Source organism: Theropithecus gelada, chromosome 20 (assembly GCF_003255815.1).
Source record: "Theropithecus gelada isolate Dixy chromosome 20, Tgel_1.0, whole genome shotgun sequence".
Classification (NCBI taxonomy): Eukaryota; Metazoa; Chordata; class Mammalia; order Primates; family Cercopithecidae; genus Theropithecus; species Theropithecus gelada.
In genome coordinates this window covers 62156683-62181155 of record NC_037688.1, presented here as the reverse complement: position 1 = coordinate 62181155, position 24473 = coordinate 62156683, and the positions used below count along the sequence as shown (strand labels likewise).

The 24473-nt window shown below is 46.5% G+C and overlaps 1 protein-coding gene across 1 annotated transcript in view; it reads left to right on the top strand.

The window, feature by feature from the left end:
* The window catches only part of EEF2K (eukaryotic elongation factor 2 kinase), an 85088-nt gene that overhangs the window by 10580 nt on the left and 50035 nt on the right, over positions 1 to 24473 (top strand). Inside the window, exon 2 of the mRNA XM_025371195.1 lies at positions 12243 to 12564. Coding sequence (XP_025226980.1) covers positions 12319 to 12564 — 246 coding nt within the window. The 5' untranslated portion in view covers positions 12243 to 12318. The remainder of the gene's footprint in view (positions 1 to 12242; positions 12565 to 24473) is intronic.

Below are 24473 nucleotides of genomic sequence, written 5' to 3'. Positions count from 1 at the left end.
AGCACAAGCTGTTAGCCACTGTATTGGGCTTTGGTTTTTGTTTCTTGTTTGAAGGAAACTGGGGACTCTAACTAGGGTTTAAAATATCTTCAGAACAAGCCAGGTGCAGCCCTCAACAGCCTAGCGCTGTGCAGTTCCGCTCCCTTAAGGTTGCCTTTTCAGGGATAGACTGTCACTTCTGGACCTAGCAGCTCCTGTCATTATTAAAGGAGAGTCCAGTGTAGCACCTGGTGTGCAGTCAGTCTTTCACATGCATTATTTGTCTTTCTTATTTCCATAGAAATTATGCCTTTTTGAGGTTGATAAGCAGATAAGAAGCTCTTCTGCTTTTTTTTTTTTTTTTTGAGACGGAATCTTGCTCTGTTAGCCAGGCTGGAGTGCAGTGGCGCGATCTTGGCTCACCGCAAGCTCCACCTCCCAGGTTCACACCATTCTCCTGCCTCAGCCTCTCAAGTAGCTGGGACTACAGGCGCCTGCCACTACGCCTGGCTAATTTTTTGTATTTTTAGTAGAGACGGGGTTTCACTATGTTAGCCAGCATGGTCTCAATCTGCTGATCTCGTGATCTGCCCGCCTCGGCCTCCCAAAATGTTGGGATTACAGGTGTGAGCCTCTGCGCCCGGCCACTCTTCTGCTTTCTTATCACACATTCACAGCACGAAAGCCACACCGTCCCTTCTCTGAATTTGTGCTAAACTGTGAGAAACTCAGCTTCTTCTAGTTTGTGGAATAAGACAGTGTTCTTGGCATGGTATGTAAAGGAAGCAGACGGCTGGGCACTGTGACTCAGCCTGTAATCTCAACACTTTGGGAGGTTGAGGCGGGAGGATCACTTGAGACCAGGGGCTCGAGACCAGCCTAGGCAACAGAGCAAGACCCCGTCTGTAATACATAAATAACGGAACTAGAAGAAGACCTACCAGTGTAGGGATAGGGTGGGGAGGGGAAGTAGAGCTAAAGTCTCATTTATCATACCTGGAAATCAGAAGATAGAATCAAAACAGATAAATTAAGAAATAATCAGGGCCGGGTGCGGTGGCTCATGCCTGTAATCCCCGCAGTTTGGGAGGCCAAGATGAGTGGATCCCTTGAGTCCAGGAGTTTGAGACCAGCTGGGCAACATGGTGAAATCCCATCTCAACAAAAATATACAAAAATTAGCTGGGTATGGTGACGCGTGCCTGTGGTCCCAGCTACTCTGGCGGCTTATGTGGGAGGATCACTTGAGCCTGGGAAACAGGTTGCAGTGAGCCAAGATTGCACCACTAGACTCCAGCCTGGGTGACAGAGTGAGACCCTGTTTCCAAAAAAAAAAGAATCGGAGAAGCATATTATTTAGTTTTATATATATATATATATATATATATATATATATATATATACACACACACACACACACACACACACATATATATATAAGAGAGAGTTGGCCGGGCGCGGTGGCTCAAGCCTGTAATCCCAGCACTTTGGGAGGCCGAGATGGGTGGATCACGAGGTCAGGAGATCGAGACCATCCTGGCTAACACGGTGAAACCCCGTCTCTACTAAGAAATACAAAAAACTAGCCGGGCGAGGTGGCGGGCGCCTGTAGTCCCAGCTACTCGGGAGGCTGAGGCAGGAGAATGGCGTGAACCCGGGAGGCGGAGCTTGCAGTGAGCTGAGATCCGGCCACTGCACTCCAGCCTGGGCTACAGAGCGAGACTCCGTCTCAAAAAAAAAAAAAAAAAAGAGAGAGAGAGATAAAGGTAACACTGAGAATAGTTGGAAGTGGTTGCCTCTAGGGGTGGGAAGTAGGGCTGCCCACGCACAGTTGCAAAGGTTGTTCACTAGAGTTGAGCAGTACCCCACCTATATGATCATATACAGTGGCCCTAGTAAGAAAAAGGTGTTTAAAGTATTTTTAAAATTATATATAAATAATATACAGTGGCCCAAAGCCTGGCTGGGTTTAGACACAGTCTCACTCTGTTGCCCAGACTGGAGTACAGTGGCACGATCTTGGCTCACTGCAGACTCTGCCTCCGGCTTCAAACAATTCTCCCACCTCAGCTTCCCGAGGAGCTGGGATTACAGGCACACGCCACCACGCCCTGCTAATTTTTGTATTTTTAGTAGAGACGGGGTTTCACCATGTTGGCCAGGCTGGTCTCGAACTCCCGACCTCAGGTGATCTGCCTGCCTTGGCCTTCCAAAGTGTTGAGATTACAGGAGTGAGCCACCATGCCTGGCTGGTTTGGGGCTTTTCATATTGCATGTGACAGAAAACCTACCTGTAACTAGCTAAATAGCCCTTACCCCTGCCCCCCAAAAGGCGGGGTTTATTGCATCATGTGATTCAGAAATCTACGCGGGGCTTGGTAGTTTGGTTTCGGGAACATCTGGATTCCAGGTCTCAAATGACATCATCACTTCATTTTTCTCTTTCTCTGGTTCTGCCCTCCACCACACATCAGCTTTGTTCCGTGTTGGTCTCAGCCCCAGTCTCAAGTTCACATTCAGCATGAAAAGGCTGATCACCTCTTCCAGTCACTCAAGCAAAAAGCCCCAGGTTTGCCGCAATGGGCTAGAATAGTTTGACTCTGATCACGTGACCACCTCTGAGCCAGTCTCTGTGGCCAGGCACCCCAGTGGTTGGTTTAGGCCTGGATCTTGTGACATACTCCTAAACACATGACTTGAGGGTAGGGCAGAGGCAGATCCTCACACAGAAGCTGGTGCATGATTCCAGGATTCCAGGTGGCTGATCAGTCACCTGTGTCCATTGTGGTTGTAGTCAAGGCTGTGTGGGTTGTGCTGGGCATACACTAGCGTGTGCATTGGCCAGCTTAGGGGGCCCTGCGTTGGCTTTGGGATGCTGGTTCCCAGGAGTGGCGGTGGGAAGATTCCACCCGCTTTCTACAGTAGGAAGGCAGGTCCTGGGGTGAGGGTGAGCCCCGGGGGGGACCAGTGGCCACTGTGGCTTGACCCACAGGCCTTGACCTGAGCATTGCAGGCGTAGTTTCCTGCCCCTATAACTGCCAGATCGAGACTCAGTGAGACAGTGGTTTCCGTGGCCAGAGCCTGAAATAGTCCATTCCCGGAGGATTCCTGAAGAAGCTTGGCTTTGCTACGAGCCAGACGTCCGGGTCACAAGTCTGGCTGGGACCCAAGGCTCAGTCCCCTTTATTTACGATAATAAAAATGATGATAATAATAGCTGTTGAGTTCACGGGGTGAGTACAATTATGCATCCCCACCGAGGCTCAAGAGGTGAAGTCACATAGCCAGTTAGTGGCAGAGATGGGGCTTGAACTTGGTCTTCCAGACTCAGCTACCTTTCCATAGAAATAGGAACTGGAGGCCGGACGCAGTGGCTCATTCCTTTAATCCCCAGCACTTTGGGAGGCCGAGGAGGGTGGATCACTTGAGGGCAGGAGTTCCAACAAAAAAATTTGAAAAAAAAAAAAAAGAAAAAAGAAAAGAAATGAGGACTGGGAGGAGAAGATGTGGATGCCTGAGTGAGGTAGAGAAAGAAAACTTTCAAGAGAATCCTGATGTCTTTCAGCTGGAGTCCTGTTCTCATCACAGGCGCAGATCCTTTCTTTGGGCCAAGGGAACCCCAGGTTAGATAGAGATCCCTAGGAGGCTGGGTACCTTGCCTGGTGTTAGAACAGGCCTCTGGGAACTGACTTAGGGGCTAAGGAAGGTTTCTTGCGTGTCTGGGGAAATCCAACATCCTCCAGGTACCCAGTCCTCATGTGCAAATGTAAGAGTGTCTGCCAAGTTAGGCCTCTGGATTGAGGCCACAGTTTTCTCAGGTTGACCCTGCCCAGGCACCCATTTGTCATAAAGGATGTGACCTTTAGGTCAGGTGCAGTGGCTCACGCCTGTCATCCCAACACTTTAGGAGGCCAAGGCAGAAGGATTGCTTGAGGCCAGGAGTTCGAGACTAGCCTGGGCAACATAGTGAAACCATGTCTCTACAAAGATAAAAAATTAGGTGGGCAAACCTGGGAGCAGTGGCTCACGCCTGTAATCCCAGCACTTTGGGAGGCTGAGGCGAGTGGATCACCTGAAGCCAGGAATTCGAGACCAGCCTGACCAACATGGTGAAACCCTGTCTCTACTAAAAATACAAAAAATTAGCTGGGCGTGGTGGCACATGCTTGTAATCCCAGCTACTCAGGAGGCTGAGGCAGGAGAATCACTTGAATCCGGGAGGCAGAGGTTGCAGTGAGCCAAGATAGTGCCATTGCACTCCAGCCTGGGCAACAAGAACGAAACTCCATCTCAAAAAAAAAAAAAAAAAAAAATTAGGTGGGCATAGTGACACACACCTGTAGTCCCAGCTACTCAGGAGGCTGAGGTAGGAGAATCACTTGAGCCCAGAGATCAAGGCTGCAATGAGCTATGATCGCACCATTGTACTCCAGCATGGGCAGCAGAGCAAGACCCTTTCTCAAAAAATAAAACTTTACAAAAAAGAAGATGTGATTTTTTTATGATATGGGAGAGGAGCTACTGTTACCAAATAAAATTAGCAAGTAGAAAGGAAAAAAGAAAATTACAGTAGATTATACAAGTTTAGGTATCAAAGTATAAAGATTGTGAGTCCAGGATTGTTATACTGTCCCATGGTATAAGAGATCCAGATTCTCTTTGTCTCATAGCTCTTCAGGCCTCAGCACATGGCCATCCACCTCATGGTCTAAGGTAGCTGCTTGAGCTCCGGTAGTCACATATGCATTTCAGCCAGCAGGTTGGAAGGCGAGCCAAGGGGCACATTCCCTTTGAGAACCCTTCCCTATAGTTGCACACAGTCCTTCTTATATCCCATTGGCGAAAACTTGTTCACACGGTTACATCTATCTGCAAAGGAGTCTGGGAAATGTATCCTGAGGGGCCATGTGACATGCTTAGCCAAAACCCGGTGGTTCTGTTATTAACAAAGAAAGAGTGAACAGCTATTGGGGGATAGTTGGCCACAGCTGCCTTAAGAGCAAATTTATGACAACTCAAAAGCCATAAAACAGATGACACTCACTTAGCTCTGGAGTGCATAGCAAGTGCCTGCTGTGTACAAGGCTCTGTGCCAGGCAGGGTCACAGCTGCTTGTCTTCGTTTCCCAGGGCCGAGGAGAACGTCAGGTCTGTGGTGGGACATGGCTGAGGGCCGGGCTCCCCACACTGTAAGATGAGGGAGTCGGCTAGGTGAATTAATTGGGTAAGGAGCCAGAATTTACTCGCTAGCAGCCCAGATCCTGAATCTGAGCATGCTTTTTTTATTGTTTTTTGCTTATTTGAGATGAGGTCTTGTTCTATCGCCCAGGCAGTGGCACAATCTCAGTTACTGCAGCCTCTGCCTCCCCAAGTTCAAGTGATCCTCCCACCTCAGCCTCCTGAGTAGCTGGGACTATAGGCACACACCACCACACCCGGCTAATTTTTGTATTTTTTCGTAGAGACAGAGTTTTGCCATGTTGCCCAGGCTGGTCTCGAACTCCTGAGCTCAAGCGATCCGCCCACCTTGGCCTTCCAAAGTGCTGGAATTACAGGCATGAGCCATTGCGCCTGGCCCTGGATCTGAGCTTTTAACCACCAGACTACACTGTCTGGAGGTCTGCAGGTTGGGGCTGTGGTTCTGGACCTTCTCCTGGCACCATCCTGGCCCCCAGTGGCTGCTGAGTAGGCTGGGCCTGCTGGCAGCTCCTGGCACCACACCATGTTGGTCAGCAGGGATTCTGGCCAAGGGCTGACCAGGGCAGAGTAGGCGCTGGGGCTGGGAGCAGCTGACAGTGTGGAGAAGCCAGCCCAGGGCTCAGGGAAGATTTTGGTGACAAGCAGGATCAGGTGGCTCTGGCATTGGATCCAGGCCTATGACGTGTCTTGCCCAGAGGATAAGAAATAAACTCAGCAGTTCACGTCGATTTTCAAACTGTGAATATAGAAATCAATGTGTGGGTGGTGTGTTAAGGAAAAAGATTAAACAGAAAGAAAATACTTAAGTAGAATAGAAAATAGCAAGAGTGGGCCAAGCGCAGTGGCTCACGCCGGTAATCCCAGTGCTTTGGGAGGGCAAGGTGGGAGGATCATTTGAGGCTGGAAGTTCAAGACCAGCCTGGCCAACATAGTGAGACTCTGTATGTACAAAAATAAAAATCTTTAGCCGGGCATGGTGGCATGGACTTCTCTGGAGGCTGAGGCGGGAGGATCGCCTGAACCCAGCTGTTGGAGGCTACAGTGAGCTGTGATCACACCACTGCACTCCAGCTGGGGCAATCTGTCTCTAAAAATAAAATTTAAATAAAAAAAAGGCAAGAGTGCATTATACAAAGTAAGGCTAAGCACAATTTCTTGAAATTTTACAAGCATGTACTGGGTTAAGATATAAATATATTTCCTGCTTCAGTAGCCAAAGGACCAAAGCCTTGGCTCTAGAAGACTGCGCACCTGACGGACAGCACTGTCAAAAAAATTGGAATTATTGGTTTGATGTAAAAAAAAATTTTAGACTAATTTACTATTTTGTGTCTGAAGCAATCCAGCTTTGTAAAAAAGTTAAAGCAGTATAGAAATGTACAAAGTTTTAAAAAGCTGGCCAGGCTCAGTGGCTTATGTCTGTAATCCTAGCACTTTGGGAGGCCAAGGTGGGCAGATCACTTGAGGTCAGGAGTTCAAGATCACCCTGGCCAACATGGTGAAACCCCGCCTCTACTAAAAATATAAAAATTAGCCGGGCACGGTGGTGGGCTTCTGTAGTCCCAGCTACTCGGGAGGCTGAGGCAGGAGAATCCCTTGAACCTGGGAGGCAGAGGTTGCAGTGAGTGAAGATCATGCCACCTCACTCCAGCCTGGACAACAGAGAAAGACTCCATCTCAAAAAAATTAAAAAGTTTCCCCCAGCTGTACAAATGCTTATTTCAAGTGCTGTACAGTTCCTGTGGATTTTTCAGGGAAGTGTTCGTGCATGTACACATGTCCTTTTTCTTTTCTTGGAGACAGGGTCTTGCTGTGTTGCCCAGGCTAGAGTGTTGTGTTGCAATTTCAGCTCACTGCAGCCTCTGGGCTCACTTGAACCTCCTAGGCTCAAGTGATCCTCCCACCTCAACCTCCTGAGTAGCCGGGACTACAGGCGCACACCACCATACCCAGCTAATTTTTTGTATTTTTTTGTAAAGACAGGGTCTCATTATGTTGCCCAATCTAGTGTCAAACTCCTGGGCTCAAGCGATCCTCCCACTTTGCCCTCCCAAAGTGCTGGGATTACAGATATGAACCACCACATCCAACTTTCTTTTCTTTAACTTTGGCTTTCTTGAGCTATAATTCACATACCTTACAATCTGCTCATTTAAAATGTACAATTCTGGCTGGGCACAGTGGCTCGTGCCTGTAATCCCAGCCCTTTGGGAGGCTGAGGTGGGCAGATCACGAGGTCAGGAGTTTGAGAACAGCCTGGCCAATGCTGTGAAACCCCGTCCCTAAAAAATAAAAAAATACAAAAAATACAAAAATTAGCTGGTTGCAGTGGTGCGTGTCTGTAGTCCCAGCTATTTGGGAGGCTGAGGCAGGAGAATTATTTGAACCTGGGAGGCAGAGGTTACAGTGAGCCGAGATCACGTCACTGCCCTCCAGCCTTGGTGACAGGGTGAGACTCCGTCTCACATAGATAGATAGATAGATAGATAGATAGATAGATAGATAGATAGATAGATAGATAGAGAGATAGATAGATAGTACAATTCAATGGTTTTTAGTATGTTCAGTCATATAGCCACAATCAATTATAGAACCTTTTCATCAACTCAAAAGAAACCCCATACCCATTAGCAATCATTCCCCATTTCCCCCCAACCATTCCCACCACCACACACTTCCTCCATCCTCAGGCAACCATTAATCTGCTTTCTGTTGCTGTAGCTTTGCCTTCTCTGGAAGTTTCATATACAGAGAATTAGTCAATGTGTATAGTCTTTTGTGACTGCCTTTCGCCTCCCCTAGTGATTGTAAATTTCATCCATATTGGGGTGTATCTCAGCACCTAGGAGTGGAATTGCTGTCATGCGGTAACTCAGTATTTAACTTTTTGAGATGTTGTTTTTTTCTGTTTTTGTTTTTTTTTATTTTGTTTTAGACAAGGTCTCACTCTCGCCCAGGCTGGAGTGCAATGGCACAATCTCAGCTCACTGCAACCTCTGCCTCCCAGGCTCAGGCAATTCTCTCACCTCAGCCTACCAAGTAGTTGGGATCATAGGCATGCATGCACCACCATGCCCGGCTACTTTTTATATTTTTAGTAGAGACAGGGTTTCACCATGTTGGCCAGGCTGGTGCCAGAGTGTTTTCTAAGGCAGTTGGCACCATTTTACATTCCACCAGGAGTGCAGAAGGGTTTCAATTTTTCCACATCCTTGCCAGCCCTTGTTATTTTCCATTTTTTAACTTGTATCTGTCTTAGTGGGTGTGACATTCATTTGTATTTCCCTAATGGCCATTGATGTTGAGTATCTTTCCATGTGCTTATTGGCCACGCATATATGTTTTTGAGAGAAATGTCTTTTCAAACTCTTTGCCCATTTTTATTTGATTTGTCTTTTTATTGTTGAATTGTAAGAGTTCTTAATATAGTCCTTTATCAGATACATAATTTGCAAAATTTGTGGGTTGTCTCTTTCTCTCTCTCTCTCTTTTTTTTTTTTTAAGAAGGAGTCTCCCTCTGTCGCCCAGGCTGGAGTGCTGTGGTGTGATCTCAGCTCACTGCAACCTCCGCCTCCCGGGTTCAAGCAATTCTCCTGCCTCAGTCTCCTGAGTAGCTGGGACTACAGGCACATGCCACCATGCCTGGCTAATTTTTGTATTTTTAGTAGAGACGGGGTTTCACCATGTTGGCCAGGATGGTCTCGAACTCCTGACCTTAGGTGATCTACCCAGCTCAGCCTCCCAAAGTACTGGAATTACAGGCATGAGCCACCATGCCCGGTCTCTCTTTACTCTCTTGATGGTATCCTTTGAAGCAAAAAAGTTTTTGATTTTGGTGATGTTCAATTTATTTATTTATTTATGAGATAGAGTCTCACTTTACCACCCAGGCTGGAGTGCAGTGGTGCAATCTCAGCTCACTGCAACCTCTACCTCCCAGGTTCATGCAATTCTCATGCCTCGGCCTCCCAGGTAGCTAGGATTACAGGCGGGTGCCACCACACCTGGCTAATTTTTTGTATTTTTGGTAGAGTCAGGGTTTCGCCACTTTGGCCAGGCTGGTCTCAAACCCCTGACCTCATGTGATCCACTTGCTTCAGCCTTCCAAAGTACTGGGATTACAAGCGTGAGCTCCCACCTCCAGCCCAGGTGATGTCCAATTTATCTATTATTTTGTTGCTGTTGCTTTTGGCATCTTATCCAAGAAGGCTTTGCCTAACTCAAGGTCATGAAGAATTTATTCTATATTTTCTTCTAATCGAATTTTAGCTCCTAATTTAGGCTTTTGATCCGTTTTGAGTTAATTTTTGGGTATGGCATACGGAAGGGGATAAACTTCATTTTTTTGCACGTGGATATTCATTTATCCCAACACCATTTGTTGAAAAGATTCTTCCGGCCGGGCGTGGTGGCTCACACCTGTAATCCCAGCACTTTGGGAGGCCAAGGTGGGCGGATCACAAGGTCAGGAGTTCGAGACCATCCTGGCTAAAAAGGTGAAATCCCGTCCCTACTAATAATACAAAATACTAATAATACAAAAATTAGCCAGGCGTGGTGGTGGGCGCCTGTAGTCCCAGGTACTCGGGAGGTTGATGCAGGAGAATGGCGTCAACCTGGGAGGCAGAGCTTGCAGTGAGTCAAGATTGCACCACTGCACTCCAGCCTGGGCAACAGAGCGAGACTCTGTCTCAAAAAAAAAAAAAAAAAGGATTCTTCCTTCCCTGTTGAATCATCTTGGCATGCTTGTTGAAAATCAAGTGGCTGTAAAACTAAGGGTGAATTATCTTGGCACCCTTGTTGAAAATCAGGTGGCTGTAAATGTGACAGTTCTATCCTACAATCTTCCTGAACTCTTTCTTGATTATTTTTGCGTGTCTGTGGGTATGGGACCTTCCCCTTTCTAACAGTCATGGAGTATTTCATGGTGTAGAGAGAAATACTGTAATCTGTGTAATGAGCTTCTATTGGACATTTGGGGCTGTTGGGTTTTGTTTTGTTTTGTTTTGTTGCTGTTACTGATTGTGCTACAGAAAATGCTTTTAGGCCAGGCATGGTGGCTCATGCCTGTAATTCCAGCACTTTGGGAGGCCGAGGCAGGTGGATCACCTGAGGTCAGGAGTTCGAGACTAGCCTGGCCAACATGGTGAAACCCTGTCTCTACTAAAAATACGAAAATTAGCTGGGCGTGGTGTTGGATGCCTGTAATCCCAGCTGCTCGGAAGACTGAGGCAGGAGAATTGCTTGAACCCAGGAGGTGGAAGTTGCAGTGAGCCGAGATCATGCCACTGCACTCCAGCCTGGGTGACAGTGAGACTCCAGCTCAAAGAAAAACAAACAAAAAAACAAACATTAAAAAAAAAAAAAAAAACGCTTTTAGGGGTACTCCTTCATTCTGGGAAAGTGCGTTGAGTGCCTTCTCTGTGCCACACACTTTGGGAGGTATTGGGCATACAGGCAATAACAAAGTAAACGGGGTGATTTTACTTTGAGAAAAGCACAGTGAAGAAATGAAACACGACTGTAATCCCAGCATTTTGGGAGGCCAAGGCAGGAGGATCACTTGAGCCCAGGAGATTGAGACGAGTCTGGGCAACATAGGGAGACCCTGTCTCTACAAAAAAAACAAACAAAATTGGCCAGGCTTGGTGGTATACACCTGTGATCCCAGCTACTTGGGAGGTTGAGCAGGAGGATCACTTGGGCCTGTGAGGTCAAGCAGTCACCTAGGTGAGCTAGGATTGCACCACTAGCACTCCTGCCTGGACGACAGAGCTGTCTTAAAAAAAGAAAAAAGTCTGGACGTGGTGGCTCACGCCTGTAATCCCAGCACTTTGGGAGGCCCAGGCAGGTGGATCACCTGGGGTCAGAAGTTCGAGACCAGCTTAGCCAACATGGTGAAAGCCCTCTCTACTAAAAATGCAAAAATTAGCTAGTTGTGGTGGCGGGCACCTGGAATCCCAGCTACACGGGAGGCTGAGACAGCAGAATCACTTGAACCTGGGAGGTGGAGGTTGCAGTGAGCCAAGATCGCACCATTGCACTCCAGCCTGGGTGACAAGAGTGAAACTCTGTCTCAGAAAAAAAAAAAAAAAGAAGAAATGGAACAGGGAAGGCCGGGCGCAGTGGCTCAAGCCTGTAATCCCAGCACTTTGGGAGGCCGAGACGGGTGGATCACGAGGTCAGGAGATCGAGACCATCCTGGCTAACATGGTGAAACCCCGTCGGGCGAGGTGGCGGGCGCCTGTAGTCCCAGCTACTCGGGAGGCTGAGGCAGGAGAATGGTGTAAACCCGGGAGGCGGAGCTTGCAGTGAGCTGAGATCTGGCCACTGCACTCCAGCCTGGGCGACAGAGCTAGACTCCGTCTCAAAAAAAAAAAAAAAAAAAAAAAAAAAAAGAAATGGAACAGGGTGATATGCAAGGGAGTGATTGGATATGCATGTTGGGTTAAGGGTTTTTTGATTTGGGGATTCACGGAATATTTCACTGAAGAGGCATCCTGTGAGCTGTGAGCTCGATGAGAAAGAGCCCACTGTTAGGAAGGTTGTTCTAGGCACAAGGAACAGCAAGTACAAAGGCCCGGAGGTTGGAATGAACTTAATGTGCTCACAGAACAGAAAGAAACCCGGTGTGCCTGGAGAGCAGCCAGGGCCAGAGGAGAAGCGGGCAGCACGCTAGATGAACACAGCTCTTGCAGCCTTACCAAGGCATTTGGATTTTATTATGAATGTGAAAGGAAGCTGCTGGGGGTGGGCGTTAAGCAGAGGAGTGCCTCGATCTAATTGATGTGCTAAAAAGAACACTCTGCTTAAGAAGCAGTTGCTTTCCCAACCTGGTTCCAACATTTGCAAACACTGAATTCTTAAAAGTGGAATGACTGGGTCAGCGGGTTTAGACATTTAAAATGTTCCTGGGTGCTGCCAACTGCCTCCCCCCAAAAATAGCTCTAGGTTTTACCCTAAGGGTGCCAGCGCCTGCGATAGCCTGCAGCATTTGGGGTGAGGGTCGGGTGAATTCGCACCCCTGGGCCCCAGCACCCACTCTGGCCGTTGCTTTCCTTGTAGGGCCTTCGCCTCTGCATTTGCCCAGTAACTCTGGCTGTGCCGGATACTGCTTGGGTAAAACGAGTACCCCAGGAACATGGCAGACGAAGATCTCATCTTCCGCCTGGAAGGCGTTGATGGCGGTCAGTCCCCCCGAGCTGGCCATGATGGTGATTCTGATGGGGACAGCGACGATGAGGAAGGTTACTTCATCTGCTCCATCACTGATGACCCAAGGTCGAACCAGAATATCAATTCCAAGGTTAATAAGTACTACAGCAACCTAACAAAAAGTGAGCGGTATGGATCCAGTGGGTCCCCGGCAAACTCTTTCCACTTCAAGGTGAGTGAGCCACCTACACCACCTTCCCCACCCAGGTTAGCTGCTGTGTAAGGGATGGAGGGTTGGGGTCGCTGGTTGGGGTCTTCTTCATATTTCCAAACCCTGGCCAGTGCTCTAAACTCTGATCTGAGGATATACTTGTTAAGCAGGGAGGGTATTGTTGCTTTAAAATAAATTTCATTACCTTGGAGCTGGGTGTTTTTCAAATAGTAGCCCAGGGCACACTACAGAGTTGTGAAAACCTTTTGCTGAGTTTTGTCCAATGTTTTGTTTTGTTTATTTATTTATTTTAGTTTTCTTTAGAGACAGAGTTTTGCTCTGTCACCCAGGCTGGAGTGCAGAGGTGCTGGGTTTGTTTTTGTTTTTTAAAGAAATGGAACAGAACAGAATAAAATAGCAACTACTGGGGAACATTGCAAACTGTAAAGATCTTCTTTCTTTTTAAAAGCTTTTATTTATTTATGGCAATAGAAAATTCCCAAACTAAGGACCTTATTTCTCTTTCTCTCTTTCTTTTCCTTCCTTCCTTCCTTCCTTCCTTCCTTCTCTTTCTCTCCCTTCCTTCCTTCCTTCCTTTCTCTCTCTCTCTCTTTCTTTTCTTCCTTTCTTTCTCTCTTTCTTTTCTTCCTTCCTTCCTTTCTTTCTTTCTTTCTTTCTTTCTTTCTTTCTTTCTTTCTTTCTTTCTTTCTTTCTTTCTTTTTTTTTCTTTCTCTCTCTCTTTCTTTCTTTTTTTTTTTTTTTTTTTTTTTTTTTAATAAACATGGTCTTGCTTTGTTTCCCAGGCTGGCATGCAATGGCACAATCATGGCTTACTGCAGCCTTGAATTCCTAGGCTCAAGCAAGCCTCCCACCTCAGCCTCCTGAGTAGGTGGGATTATAGGCTTGCACCACTATACCTGGCTCATTAAAAAAATTTTTTTTTGTAGAAATGGGGTTTCCCAGGCTGGTCTTGAACTACCACGCCCGGCCACTTGTTAATTTTTGGAATAATTTATTTAACAATATAATTTTAGGTTAGGCATGGTGTCTCACACCTGTAATGCCAGCACTTTGAGAGGACAAAAGGGAGGATCACTTGAGCCTAGGAGACCAGCCTCAGCAACACGGTGAGACCCTGTCTCTCAAAAAATAAAATAGGCTGGGTGCGGTGGCTCACGCCTGTAATCCCAGCACTTTGGGAGTCCAAGGCAAGTGGATCACCTGAGGTCAGGAGTTCTAGACCAGCCTGGCCAACATGGTGAAACCCCGTCTCTACTAAAAATGCAAAAAATTAGCCAGATGTGGTGGCGCACACCTGTAATCCCTGCTACTTGGGAGGCTGAGGCAATCACTTGAACCCAGGAGGCAGAAGTTGCATTGAACCAAGATAGCACCACTGCACTCCAGCCTGGACAATAAGAGTGAAACTCCTTCTCAAAAAATTGAAATAAGTACATTTATTATTCATTTTATTTTTTTGAGACAGAGTCTTGCTCTATTGCCTAGGCTGGAATACAGTGGTGGGATCTTGGCTCACTGAAACGTCTGCCTCCTGGGTTCAAGTGATTCTCATGCCTCAGCCTCCTGAGTAGCTGATATAACAGGCATGAGCCACCACATCCAGCAAATGTTTTGTATTTTCAGTAGAGACAGAGTTTCACTGTGTTGGCCAGGCTGGTCTCAAACTCCTGGCCTCAAGTGATCCACCTGCCTCAGGTTCCCAAAGTGCTGGGATTACAGGTGTGAACCACTGTACCCAGCCTAAAATAAATTTAAAAACATAATTTTATTGAAAACCATTTGGTAGGTGCCAGCATGGGGACTTGATCACATGAAATTTGCATTTCTTTATTGCATATTATCTATCTGTCACCAGGCTATGCATTGAGTACAGAGAGGCAAATAGCAATTGTTTACAGACTTAACAATCTCCCCATTTATCAGCAGAGACATTCAAGTGGAGAAACAAACATAATAACTGTTAGTTACTTTGATAGAAACTTGTTTTAGGCACACTGAAAAAAAAAGATCTCATTTAATACTTACAGCTATCTTGGCTGGGCACAGTGACTCAAGCCTGTAATCCCAGCACTTTGGGAGGTGAAGAGTTTCAGACCAGCCTGGTCAACGTAGGAAGACCCCATCCTTTTTTTTTTTTTTTTTTGAGACGGAGTCTGGCTCTGTCGCCCAGGCTGGAGTGCAGTGGCCGGATCTCAGCTCACTGCAAGCTCCGCCTCCCGGGTTTACGCCATTCTCCTGCCTCAGCCTCCCGAGTAGCTGGGACTACAGGTGCCCGCCACATCGCCCGGCTAGTTTTTTGTATTTTTTTTTTTTTGAATAGAGACGGGGTTTCAACGTGTTAGCCAGGATGGTCTCGATCTCCTGACCTCGTGATCCGCCCGTCTCGGCCTCCCAAAGTGCTGGGATTACAGGCTTGAGCCACCGCGCCCGGCCGACCCCATCCTTATTAAAGAAAAAAAAAGAAAGAAAAAACACTTACAGCCGTCCTATGTAGTTACAACTATGAAAGATAGACTAAATTTTTTTTTTTTTTTTTTTTTTTTGAGACAGAGTCTCGCTCTGTCACCCAGGCTGGAGCGCAGTGGCACGATCTCGGCTCACTGCAATCTCCACCTCCCAGGTTCAAGCAAGACTAAATTCTTATTAATCATTACTTTTGAAACAATACCTAGTATTGTGTGTCACACATTATAGGTGCTTAGTAAATGTTATTTCCCTCTCTGTTGCCACATTCCAGGAGTGTGGCCCTAATAATTTGTCATTGATTATGAGAATTAATGGTTTTTTAAAATCTTTCTACAAATTAGCTACCTTTTTCCAAATTTGTTTACTGATTAAAATCTCATGCTGTGGGCCGGGCACGGTGGCTCACGCCTGTAATCCCAGCACTTTGGGAGACTGAGGCGGGCAGACCACGAGGTCAGGATTTCGAGACCAGCCTGGCCAACATAGTGAAACCCTATCTCTACTAAAAATACAAAAATTAGCCGGGCATGGTGTTGCAGTAAAACTCCAGCCAAGGAAAAGACAAAGAGACCTTTGGAAACCAAAGAGAACTTGATTTAATTCGGGTACCCGGGCTGGCAGCAGGCTCACTCCTAAAACGGCTGCCGACCCCAACATAGAAAGCAGGCTGGTTTATATGTCGTTTGAGGCGGGAAAACGAGGCAGGATACAGGTTTCAGACAAAGACAGTAAATTATTTAACCCGTGACAACTCCGAGGAAACTTAAAATTTAGTTATCTTGACCAGTCAACCTTGAAGCTGGACAGCTCGAGCTGAGGTAAGGGAAAACAGGAATTACAGAAACATGTGGGGGTCTGGAGGCAGGCAATAAGCTTGGAAGGGTGAGATAAGCTCACAGATGCAACTTGTTAGCAATGCTGGGAGAGGTTGCTTAAATTTCTTAGCCTATGTGGCACTTCTAAATAACCTATACTTAATGTTAACTATTACTTATGTTTTTATTAGTTTTAACTTTATTATGATTTTATTTTCCTTCCACAATGGTGGTGCATGCCTGTAGTCCCAGCTACTCGGGAGGCTGAGGCAGGAGAATCCCTTGAACCCAGGAGGCAGAGGTTGTGGTGAGCCGAGATTGCGCCACTGCACTCCAGCCTGGGCAACCGAGGAGACTCCGTCTCAAAAACAAAAACAAAAACAAAACAAAACAACAACAAAAAAAAGAAGAAGAAGAAAGACCCTCATACCGTGGAAGATTTCCATCTCAAGTGTCTTCTACATTTGTCCAATTGTGTGTTGAATATTTTGAAAGCACCCCTGCATATGTGTGTATGTGGGTATAGAGACATATGTGCAATGTGATTCTTCATGTTGGTTATCTTAAAAAAACAAAAACAAACAAAAAAACACTTTTTAGGGTTGGACATCCTTCTCTGGACTGAGGAAAAGCATACTTATTTTGATAGGGATTTCTGTTCATACCACAGCAAAGCTGGTATAAAGAAGAGGGGGAGAGGCTGGGCGTGGTGGCTCATGCCTGTAATCCCAGCACTTTGGGAGGCCAAGGCAGGCAGATCACCTGAGGTCAGGAGTTTGAGACCAGCCTGGCCAACATGGCGAAACCCTGTCTCTACAAAACCACAAAAATTAGCTGGGCGTGGTGGTGCCGCCTATGGTCCCAGCTACTCAGGAGGCTGAGGCACGAGAATCACTTGAACTCGGGTGGCGGAGGTTGCAGTGAGCCAGGATCGTGCCACTGCACTCCAGCCTGGGTGACAGAGCGAGACACCGTCTCAAAAAAAGAAGAGGGGGAAAGGCGGACATTATTGGACTTTGTATAATAACTGGTGGGGGTAAAACATCAAAAGTGCAATACCATTATCCTTACTTAATCAAATCCTCACAAACAGTTAAGTATCAGTACTGTAAACAAAATTCCTATTACCACTTTGGGATTTGAAATTAAAAATATTCTGGCCAGGCATGGTGGCTCACGCCTATATTCCCAGCACTTTGGGAGGCCGAGGCGGGTGGATCACGAGGTCAGGAGATCGAGACCATCCTGGCCAACACAGTGAAACCCCATCTCTATTAAAAATACAAAAATTAGCCAGGCGTGGTGGCTCATGCCTGTGATCCCAGCTACTCGGGAGGTGGAGGCAGGAGAATCCCTTGAACCAGGGAGTTGGAGGTTGCAGTGAGCTGAGATCGTGCCATAGCACCCTGGCCTGGCGACAGAGTGAGACTCCATCTCAAAAAAAAAAAAAAAAGATTCTTCCATAACTTCTAAATTAATGTTTTTAGAAAATTAATAATTTTAGTTCTTGGAGATAGTTGGGTAATGTTTTCCCTTTAGGCCTAGAGTTCTAGCTGGAGTTACTCTGGGGCAGGCAGCTCCAGAAATAGCCCCGTGGGTCTCCTCTGGGGTCGGGACCCCTGAAGGGGCAGGTTTCCACTGATCCTGTTTCCTGTCCTAAGGCAGCTTTGAAATGAACACCCACCCCCAGGAGGGCAGCTCAAGTGTCCACAAGAGGGACTGATTTAAATTACAGGCGGTGGTTCTCACAGAATGTTGTGTTTACATTAGAACAAAGTTGATGTTTCTTTTTTTCTTTCTTTCTTTCTTTCTTTTTTTTTTTTTTGAGACAGGGTCTCACTCTGTTGCCCAGGCTGGAGGGCAGTGGCGCGCTCTTGGCTCACTGCAACCTCCACTTCCCAGGTTCAAGTGATTCTTGTGCCTCAGCCTCCTGAGTAGCTGGAACCACAGGTGCACGCCACTATGCCCTGCTAATTTTTGTATTTTTAGTAGAGATAAGGTCTCGCCATCTTGCCCAGGCTGGTCTTGAACTCCTGGCCTCAAATGATCCGCGCTCCTCAGCCTCCCAAAGTACTGGGATTACAGGCATGAGCCCACATACCCAGCCTTTTCTTCTTCTTTTTTTTTTTTTTTCTTAGAAACACGGTCTTGCTCTGTCACCCAGGCTGGAGTGCAGTGACTTGATCATAGCTCATTGCTGCCTTGAACTCCTGAGCTCAAGCAATCCTCACACCTCAGCCTCCCGAGTAGCTAGGACCACGGTGCATACCACCATGCCCAGCTGATTTTAAAATTTTTTTTGTAGAGATGAGGTCTCACTATGTTACCCAGGCTGGTCCAAAGATGATTCTATGTGATTTGACCTTTTTTGTTGTTGTTATTGTTTTACTTTTTTTGTAGAGACAGGGTCTCATACTACGTTGTTCAGGCTGGTCTTGAACTCCTGGGCTCAAACGATCATCCCACTTCAGCTTCCCAAGGGGGATTACAGGAGTGAGCCACTGCGCCTGGACATGATTTGACTCTAAAACTGTGCCTACTATTACATGTAGTATATGTGTGTGCAAATCCATAAAAAGCCTTTGGCACAGGCCTGGTCCCTAATGTCAAAAAATGTTAGCATTTTTATATATGTAGTTAAGTAAAAAAGCAAGTTGAAATATAGTATGATCCTTTTTTTTTTTTTTTTTTCTGAGACAGATTCTTGCTCCGTCACCCAGGCTGGAGTGCAGTGGTGCAATCTCGGCTCTCTGCAACCTCCGCCTCCCAGGTTGAAGCAATTCTCCTTCCTCAGCATCCCAAATAGCTGGGATTACAGCTGCCTGCCACCATGCCTGGCTAATTTTTTATTTATTTATGTATCTGTTTATGTATTTATTTATTTGTATATATAGGAGAGACGGGGGTTTCACCATGTTGGCCAGGCTGGTCTTGAACTCCTGACCTCGTGATCCACCCACCTTGACCTCCCAAAGTGCTGGGATTCAGGCGTCAGCCACCACACCCGACCTGATCCTGTTTTTATTAAAAATGTGTGTACACATACATCGGTATCTGCATAGCAAAAACCGTTTGAAGGGGAAGTTTGCACCCAACAGTTAATGGCAGTTCTCTCTAGGGGAGAGGTACCGTTAAGAGGGGGCTTTATATGTTTTTTTTAAAACATTTTAAACTTTTAAAGCTACATTTACGTATTACTTATGTGGAGAAAAAGATGTTGTTAAGATAAGAAAAATAAAGTAAAATAACCAGGTAACTTCCTCTCCCTCAAATACATTGGTAAATACCCCCTCCTCAAAACTCATCACTTCTGACCGGCACAGTGACCCCAGCACTTTGGGAGGCTGGGGCAGGGGGATCGCGAGGTCAGGAGTTTGAGACCAGCCTGACCAACATGGTGAAACCCATCTCTGCTAAAAATACAAAAATTAGCCAGGTGTGGTGGCTAGCGCCTGTAATCCCAGCTACTCGGGAGGCTGAGCCAGGAGAATCACTTGAACCTGGGAGGCTGAGGTTGCAGTGAGCCATGATCGCGCCACTGCACTCTAGCCTGGGCAACAAGAGCAAAACTCTGTCTTAAAAAAAAAAAAAAAAAAAAATCCTCATCACCTACGATGGGAGTGTCTTCTAGGTCCCTCCGCTCCAGGACCTTTCTAGGCTCTGTTCATCCCCTCCACTCACACACATCTGGAAGCTCCTGGAATGGGCTTCCCTTTTTCACACTTCTGCCTAATAAAACCTCTTTCAACTGATGTCCTGGTCTATCAAAATTACAGTTCTGTCTCCTTCAGAACCCAGTTTTTATTTTTATTTTTTTAATTTTAGAGACAAGGTCTTGCTGTATTGCCCAGGCTGGAGTACAGTGGCACGATCATAGCTCACTGCAGCCTCTAACTCCTGGGCTGGAATGATCCTCCCACCTCAGCCCCCTGAGGAGCTGAGACCACAGGCGTGCACCACCACACCTGGCCAACTTTTAAATTTTTTTTTGGAATGATGGAGTCTCATTACATTGCCCGGGCTGGTCTTGAACTCCTGGCCTCAAGCGATCCTCCTGCCTCAGCTTCCCAAAGTATTGGGATTACAGGCATGAGCAATTGAGCCCAGCCCAGAGCCCAGATTGAAAACAACCTTTCCAGGCTTTCTCCTCTGCCTTCCGGAGGGCTCTTAGCAGACCTTTATGTGTGTGAGTCATTCTCCAGTGTCATTCTTTGTTTGAGTCAGCACCTGACTGCAAGACTAGGGCTGTGTGTGATGCGACCTCCATTCCCTTGGTCTTGCATAATAGGACTTGGTAAAACGTTTGACTATGTGTGGACAGGAGTTGACACTTCATTGCCTACTTTCTAGGTTATCGAAAGCAGGTTCTGAAGCCAGGGGTGGCTTCAGAGGGAGAGAACAGCTCAGTTTTCCAACCCTTGTTCCCTCAGCATGCCATAAACCTAAGTGGTTTTTTTTTTTTTAACTTACTGTGACCTGGCAACCTGGATTGTTTAATCAAAATGGGCCGCTGGCCTCCCTCCAAGAAACACACCCGGCAGGTACTGGGTGTGGATTGTGAAAAGTCAGATTCTATCACTGTCAAGCCCAGCCTTCTGCCCAAGCTCCCCTGGAGACGTGGCAGAACCATTCAGGGGGGCCGCCCTCTCCATAGAATATCAGGCAGTCATCCAAAGATGTTTATGGAGTTTATGATAACGTGGGAAAGTGCCTCTGCTCCAGAGTTAAATCTAAAAAGAATACAGCACGATTATAGCTCTGTGAAACTCGCACGTACACACACAGCCAAGGCCTGAGGGGAAGCACATCACCAGGGCAGCAGGGATGGTCTTTGGATCAGATTAGGAGGGACTGTGTTCCTTTTCTCCTTCTCTGTCATTTCTACATTTTCTAGAATAAGCATAGGGAGCAAATACATGTTTTTAATTTCTTATTAAGGTGGAAAATTTTATTTTTAAATATTATTTTCAGCCAGGCGCACTGGCTCATGTCTGTAATCCCAGCACTTTGGGAGGCCGAGGTAGGTAGATCACTTGAAGTCAGCAGTTCGAGACCACCCTGGCCAAGATGGTGAAACCCCATTTCTACTAAAAATACAAAAAAAAAAAAAAAAATTAGCCAAGCGTGGTGGCAGGTGCCTGTAATCCCAGCTACTCCAGAGGTTGAGGCAGGAGAGTCACTTGAACCCTCCACCTCCACTTGAGGTGGAGGCTGCAGTGAGAGATTGCACCACTGCCCTCCAGCCTGGGCAACAGAGCGAGACCCTCCCCCCTGCCCACGCAAAAAAAATTTGCCTGATCTGAGAATATCTTAGAGATCATTCCACATCAATACACGTAGATGACCTTTTTTAAAGAATTTCTTTTGAGATAGGGTTGCCTGGGCAGAAGTGCAGTGGTGTGATCATAGCTCACTGCGTTGAAATCCTGGGCTCAAGTGATCCTCCCACCTCAGCCTCCTGAGTAGCTGGGACCACAGGCATGTGCCACCATGCCCAGCCTGTTGTTGGTTATTTAACGGCTGAATATCATTTCACTGTTGGAAGCGCCATAATAAATGTAGCCAGCCCCTCCTGGTAGGATATGTAGGTTATTTCCAGTCTTGTCCTGCGACAAACAGCACTTCCTTGTGCATGGGTCTTTGTACCCATGCATGGGTGTGCCCACCAGAGGACCCTCCAGAGGTGAACTGGCTGGGCAAAACATTTGTGTGTTTAAACCGGGATAGGTGTTGTCAGTTTCTCCTCAAAGAGGTTACACCATCGTGTGCGCCCCCCATGATGGGTGGGTACACCGGCTTCCCATACCCTTATTTGGCCAACTTTGGTGATCACACTCATACTTGTAACCCACTGAGGGCGGCTCTGACAGCATAATCAAAGAATAATGATTGCCTTGGGAGGCCGAGGCTGGCGGATCACCAGAGGTCAGGAGTTCAAGACCAGCCTGACCAATATGGTGAAACTCCATCTCTACTAAAAATACAAAAATTATCTGGGCTTGGTGGTGTGCAACTATAGTCCCAATTACTTGGGAGGCTGAGGCAGAGAATCACTTGAACCCAGGAGGCGGAGGTTGCAGTGAGCCGAGATCGTGCCATTGTACTCCAGACTGGGCAACAGAGCAAGACTCCGTCTCCAAAAAAAAAAAAAAAAGATTAGCAGTTTTTGGAAATATAATTCACATGCCATACAATTTACCCATTTAAAATGTGCTATTCAAAGCCTTTGAGTATGTTCATAAAATTATGCATCCATCACTACAAACACTTTCAGAACATTTTACCCAAAAACTAAATTCTATAGCCCTGAGCCATCACGCTCTAATACCCACATCCCACCCAGCCCCAGGCAACCACCAGTCCGCTTTCTGCCTCTCTGGACTTGCCTTTTCTGGACATTTTACATAAATAGAATCATACAACATGTAGCCTTTTATGTCTGGCTTCTTTCACTGAGCATAATTTTTTTTGTTGTTTTTTTGTTCTGTTTAGTTTGGGACAGTTTCACTCTGTTGCCCCTGCTGGAGTGCGGTGGCGCGATCTCGGCTCACTGCAACCTCCGCCTCTCAGGTTCAAGTGGTTCCCCTGCTTCAGCCTCCCAAGTAGCTGGGATTATAAGCAACATGGTAAAACCCCACCTCTACTGAAAATACAAAAAATTAGCCGGGCATGGTGGCACACGCCTGTAGTCCCAGTTACTGGGGAGGCTGAGGTGCAAGAATTGCTTAAATCTGGGAGGCAGAGATTGCAGTGAGCTGCGATTGTGCCACTGCACTCCAGCCTGGGAGACAGAGCAAGACTGTCTCAAAAAAAAAGAAAGTGCAGATAGTTTGCTATTAAGGTCTTAGTGTATATTTCAGACTTTACTGTATTTCACTTTAAATATACAGAAATATGGACTTTTTGTTGCTACTGTGGGATCATGCTATATATGTCTTCAGTAACCAGTTTTTTTCTGGCAAGTAATAAATCATCATGTCTTTTCAAATCAGTAAATATGGATATAGCATCCTGATGACTCTGTCAGCCCATTGTATGGCTACACCACAGTTTAAGCATTGCCTCTTGTGGGATACTTAATCAGTTTCTAGGTTTGTTTGTTTGTTTTCGAGATGGAGTTTCGCTCTTGTTGCCCAGGCTGCAGTGCAATGGCACGATCTCAGCTTACCGCGACCTCTGCCTCTGGGGTTCAAGCGATCCTCCTGCTTCAGCCTCCCCAGTAGCTGGGATTACAGGCATGCCCAACCACGCCTGGCTAATTTTGCAGTTTTTGGTAGAGGTGAGGTTTCTCCATGTTGGTCAGGCTAGTCTCAAACTCCCGATCTCGGGTGATCTGCCTGCCTCAGCCTCCCAAAGTGTTGGGATCACAGGCGTGAGCCACTGCATCTGGCCAGTTTGTTTGTTTTTTAAGAGATAGGGTCTCACGCTGTTGCCCAGGCTGGAGTGCAGTGGCACAATCATAGGTCACTGTAGCCTCAACCTCCTGAGCTCAAGTGATCCTCCCACCCCATCTCCCCAAGTAGTTGGAACTAAAGGCATGCACCATCACGCCTGGCTAATTTTTGTATTTTTTTTTTTTAGAAATGGGGGTCTTGCTATGCTGCCCAGTCTGCTCTGGAACTCCAAGTGTCAAGTGATCCTCCTGCCTTGGCCTCCGAAATTGCTGGGATCACAGGCATGACTACTGTGGCTGGTTTCCAGTTTTTTGCTGCTGTATTCCATGCTGGGTTCCACTGATAATTGTACCAAACCTCTAAGTGCATGTGGCATAGATTGTGGCCTCCACACACCAGTGTTGGGCTCTTCCCATCCCAGAGCCTCGCTGTATTCCCCCACTTCTTCCTGCTTCTTTTATTTGAGCCCTTGAGTTTGGTTAAACCCATTACTGCTCTCCAGGAGGGGAGAGGAGTTGGGCTGTCTCTGAGTTGTATTTCTTTTTTTTTTTTTTTCCTCGACTTCCCAGGTTCAGGTGATCCTTCCACCTCAGCCTTCTGAGTAGCTGTGACTACAGGCGCATGGCACCATGCCTGGCTAATTTTTTGCATTTGTGGTAGAGGGTTTCGCCATGTTGCCTAGACTTCTGAGCTGTATTTCATAAAGTCTGTAGAAGTGATGATTGGGAAAAAATGATTTTATAACATTCATGAAGTGACTGTATAACAGGTGATATTTCAAGAAGGAGGTCTGGGTGAGTCACTGGATGTGTCCTCAAGTAAGATCCAGAGGCCTTGATTACTCTGATAATGGCAATAATAACAGTAACCTAAAATTGGCAACAACAGTGATAAGATCCCACGTGCCAAAACATTTGTAAACACATTGCCGGCACTCCACCCTCACTCCTGGCATACTCAATGAAGTAAATTATTATTACTATAATAATCATTATTATTATTTCCATCTCCCTTTCCTGGTATATAATTATTATTATTTCACTATTATTTATTTTTATTTTGTACTCTCAGACTTTGAAATATCACAGCCTTTCTATTCTGTAGCCAGGATAATATTTTCCTTTTTTATGAAATATCCGGCCGGGCGCGGTGTCTCAAGCCTGTAATCCCAGCACTTTGGGAGGCTGAGGCGGGCGGATCACGAGGTCAGGAGATCGAGACCATCCTGGCTAAC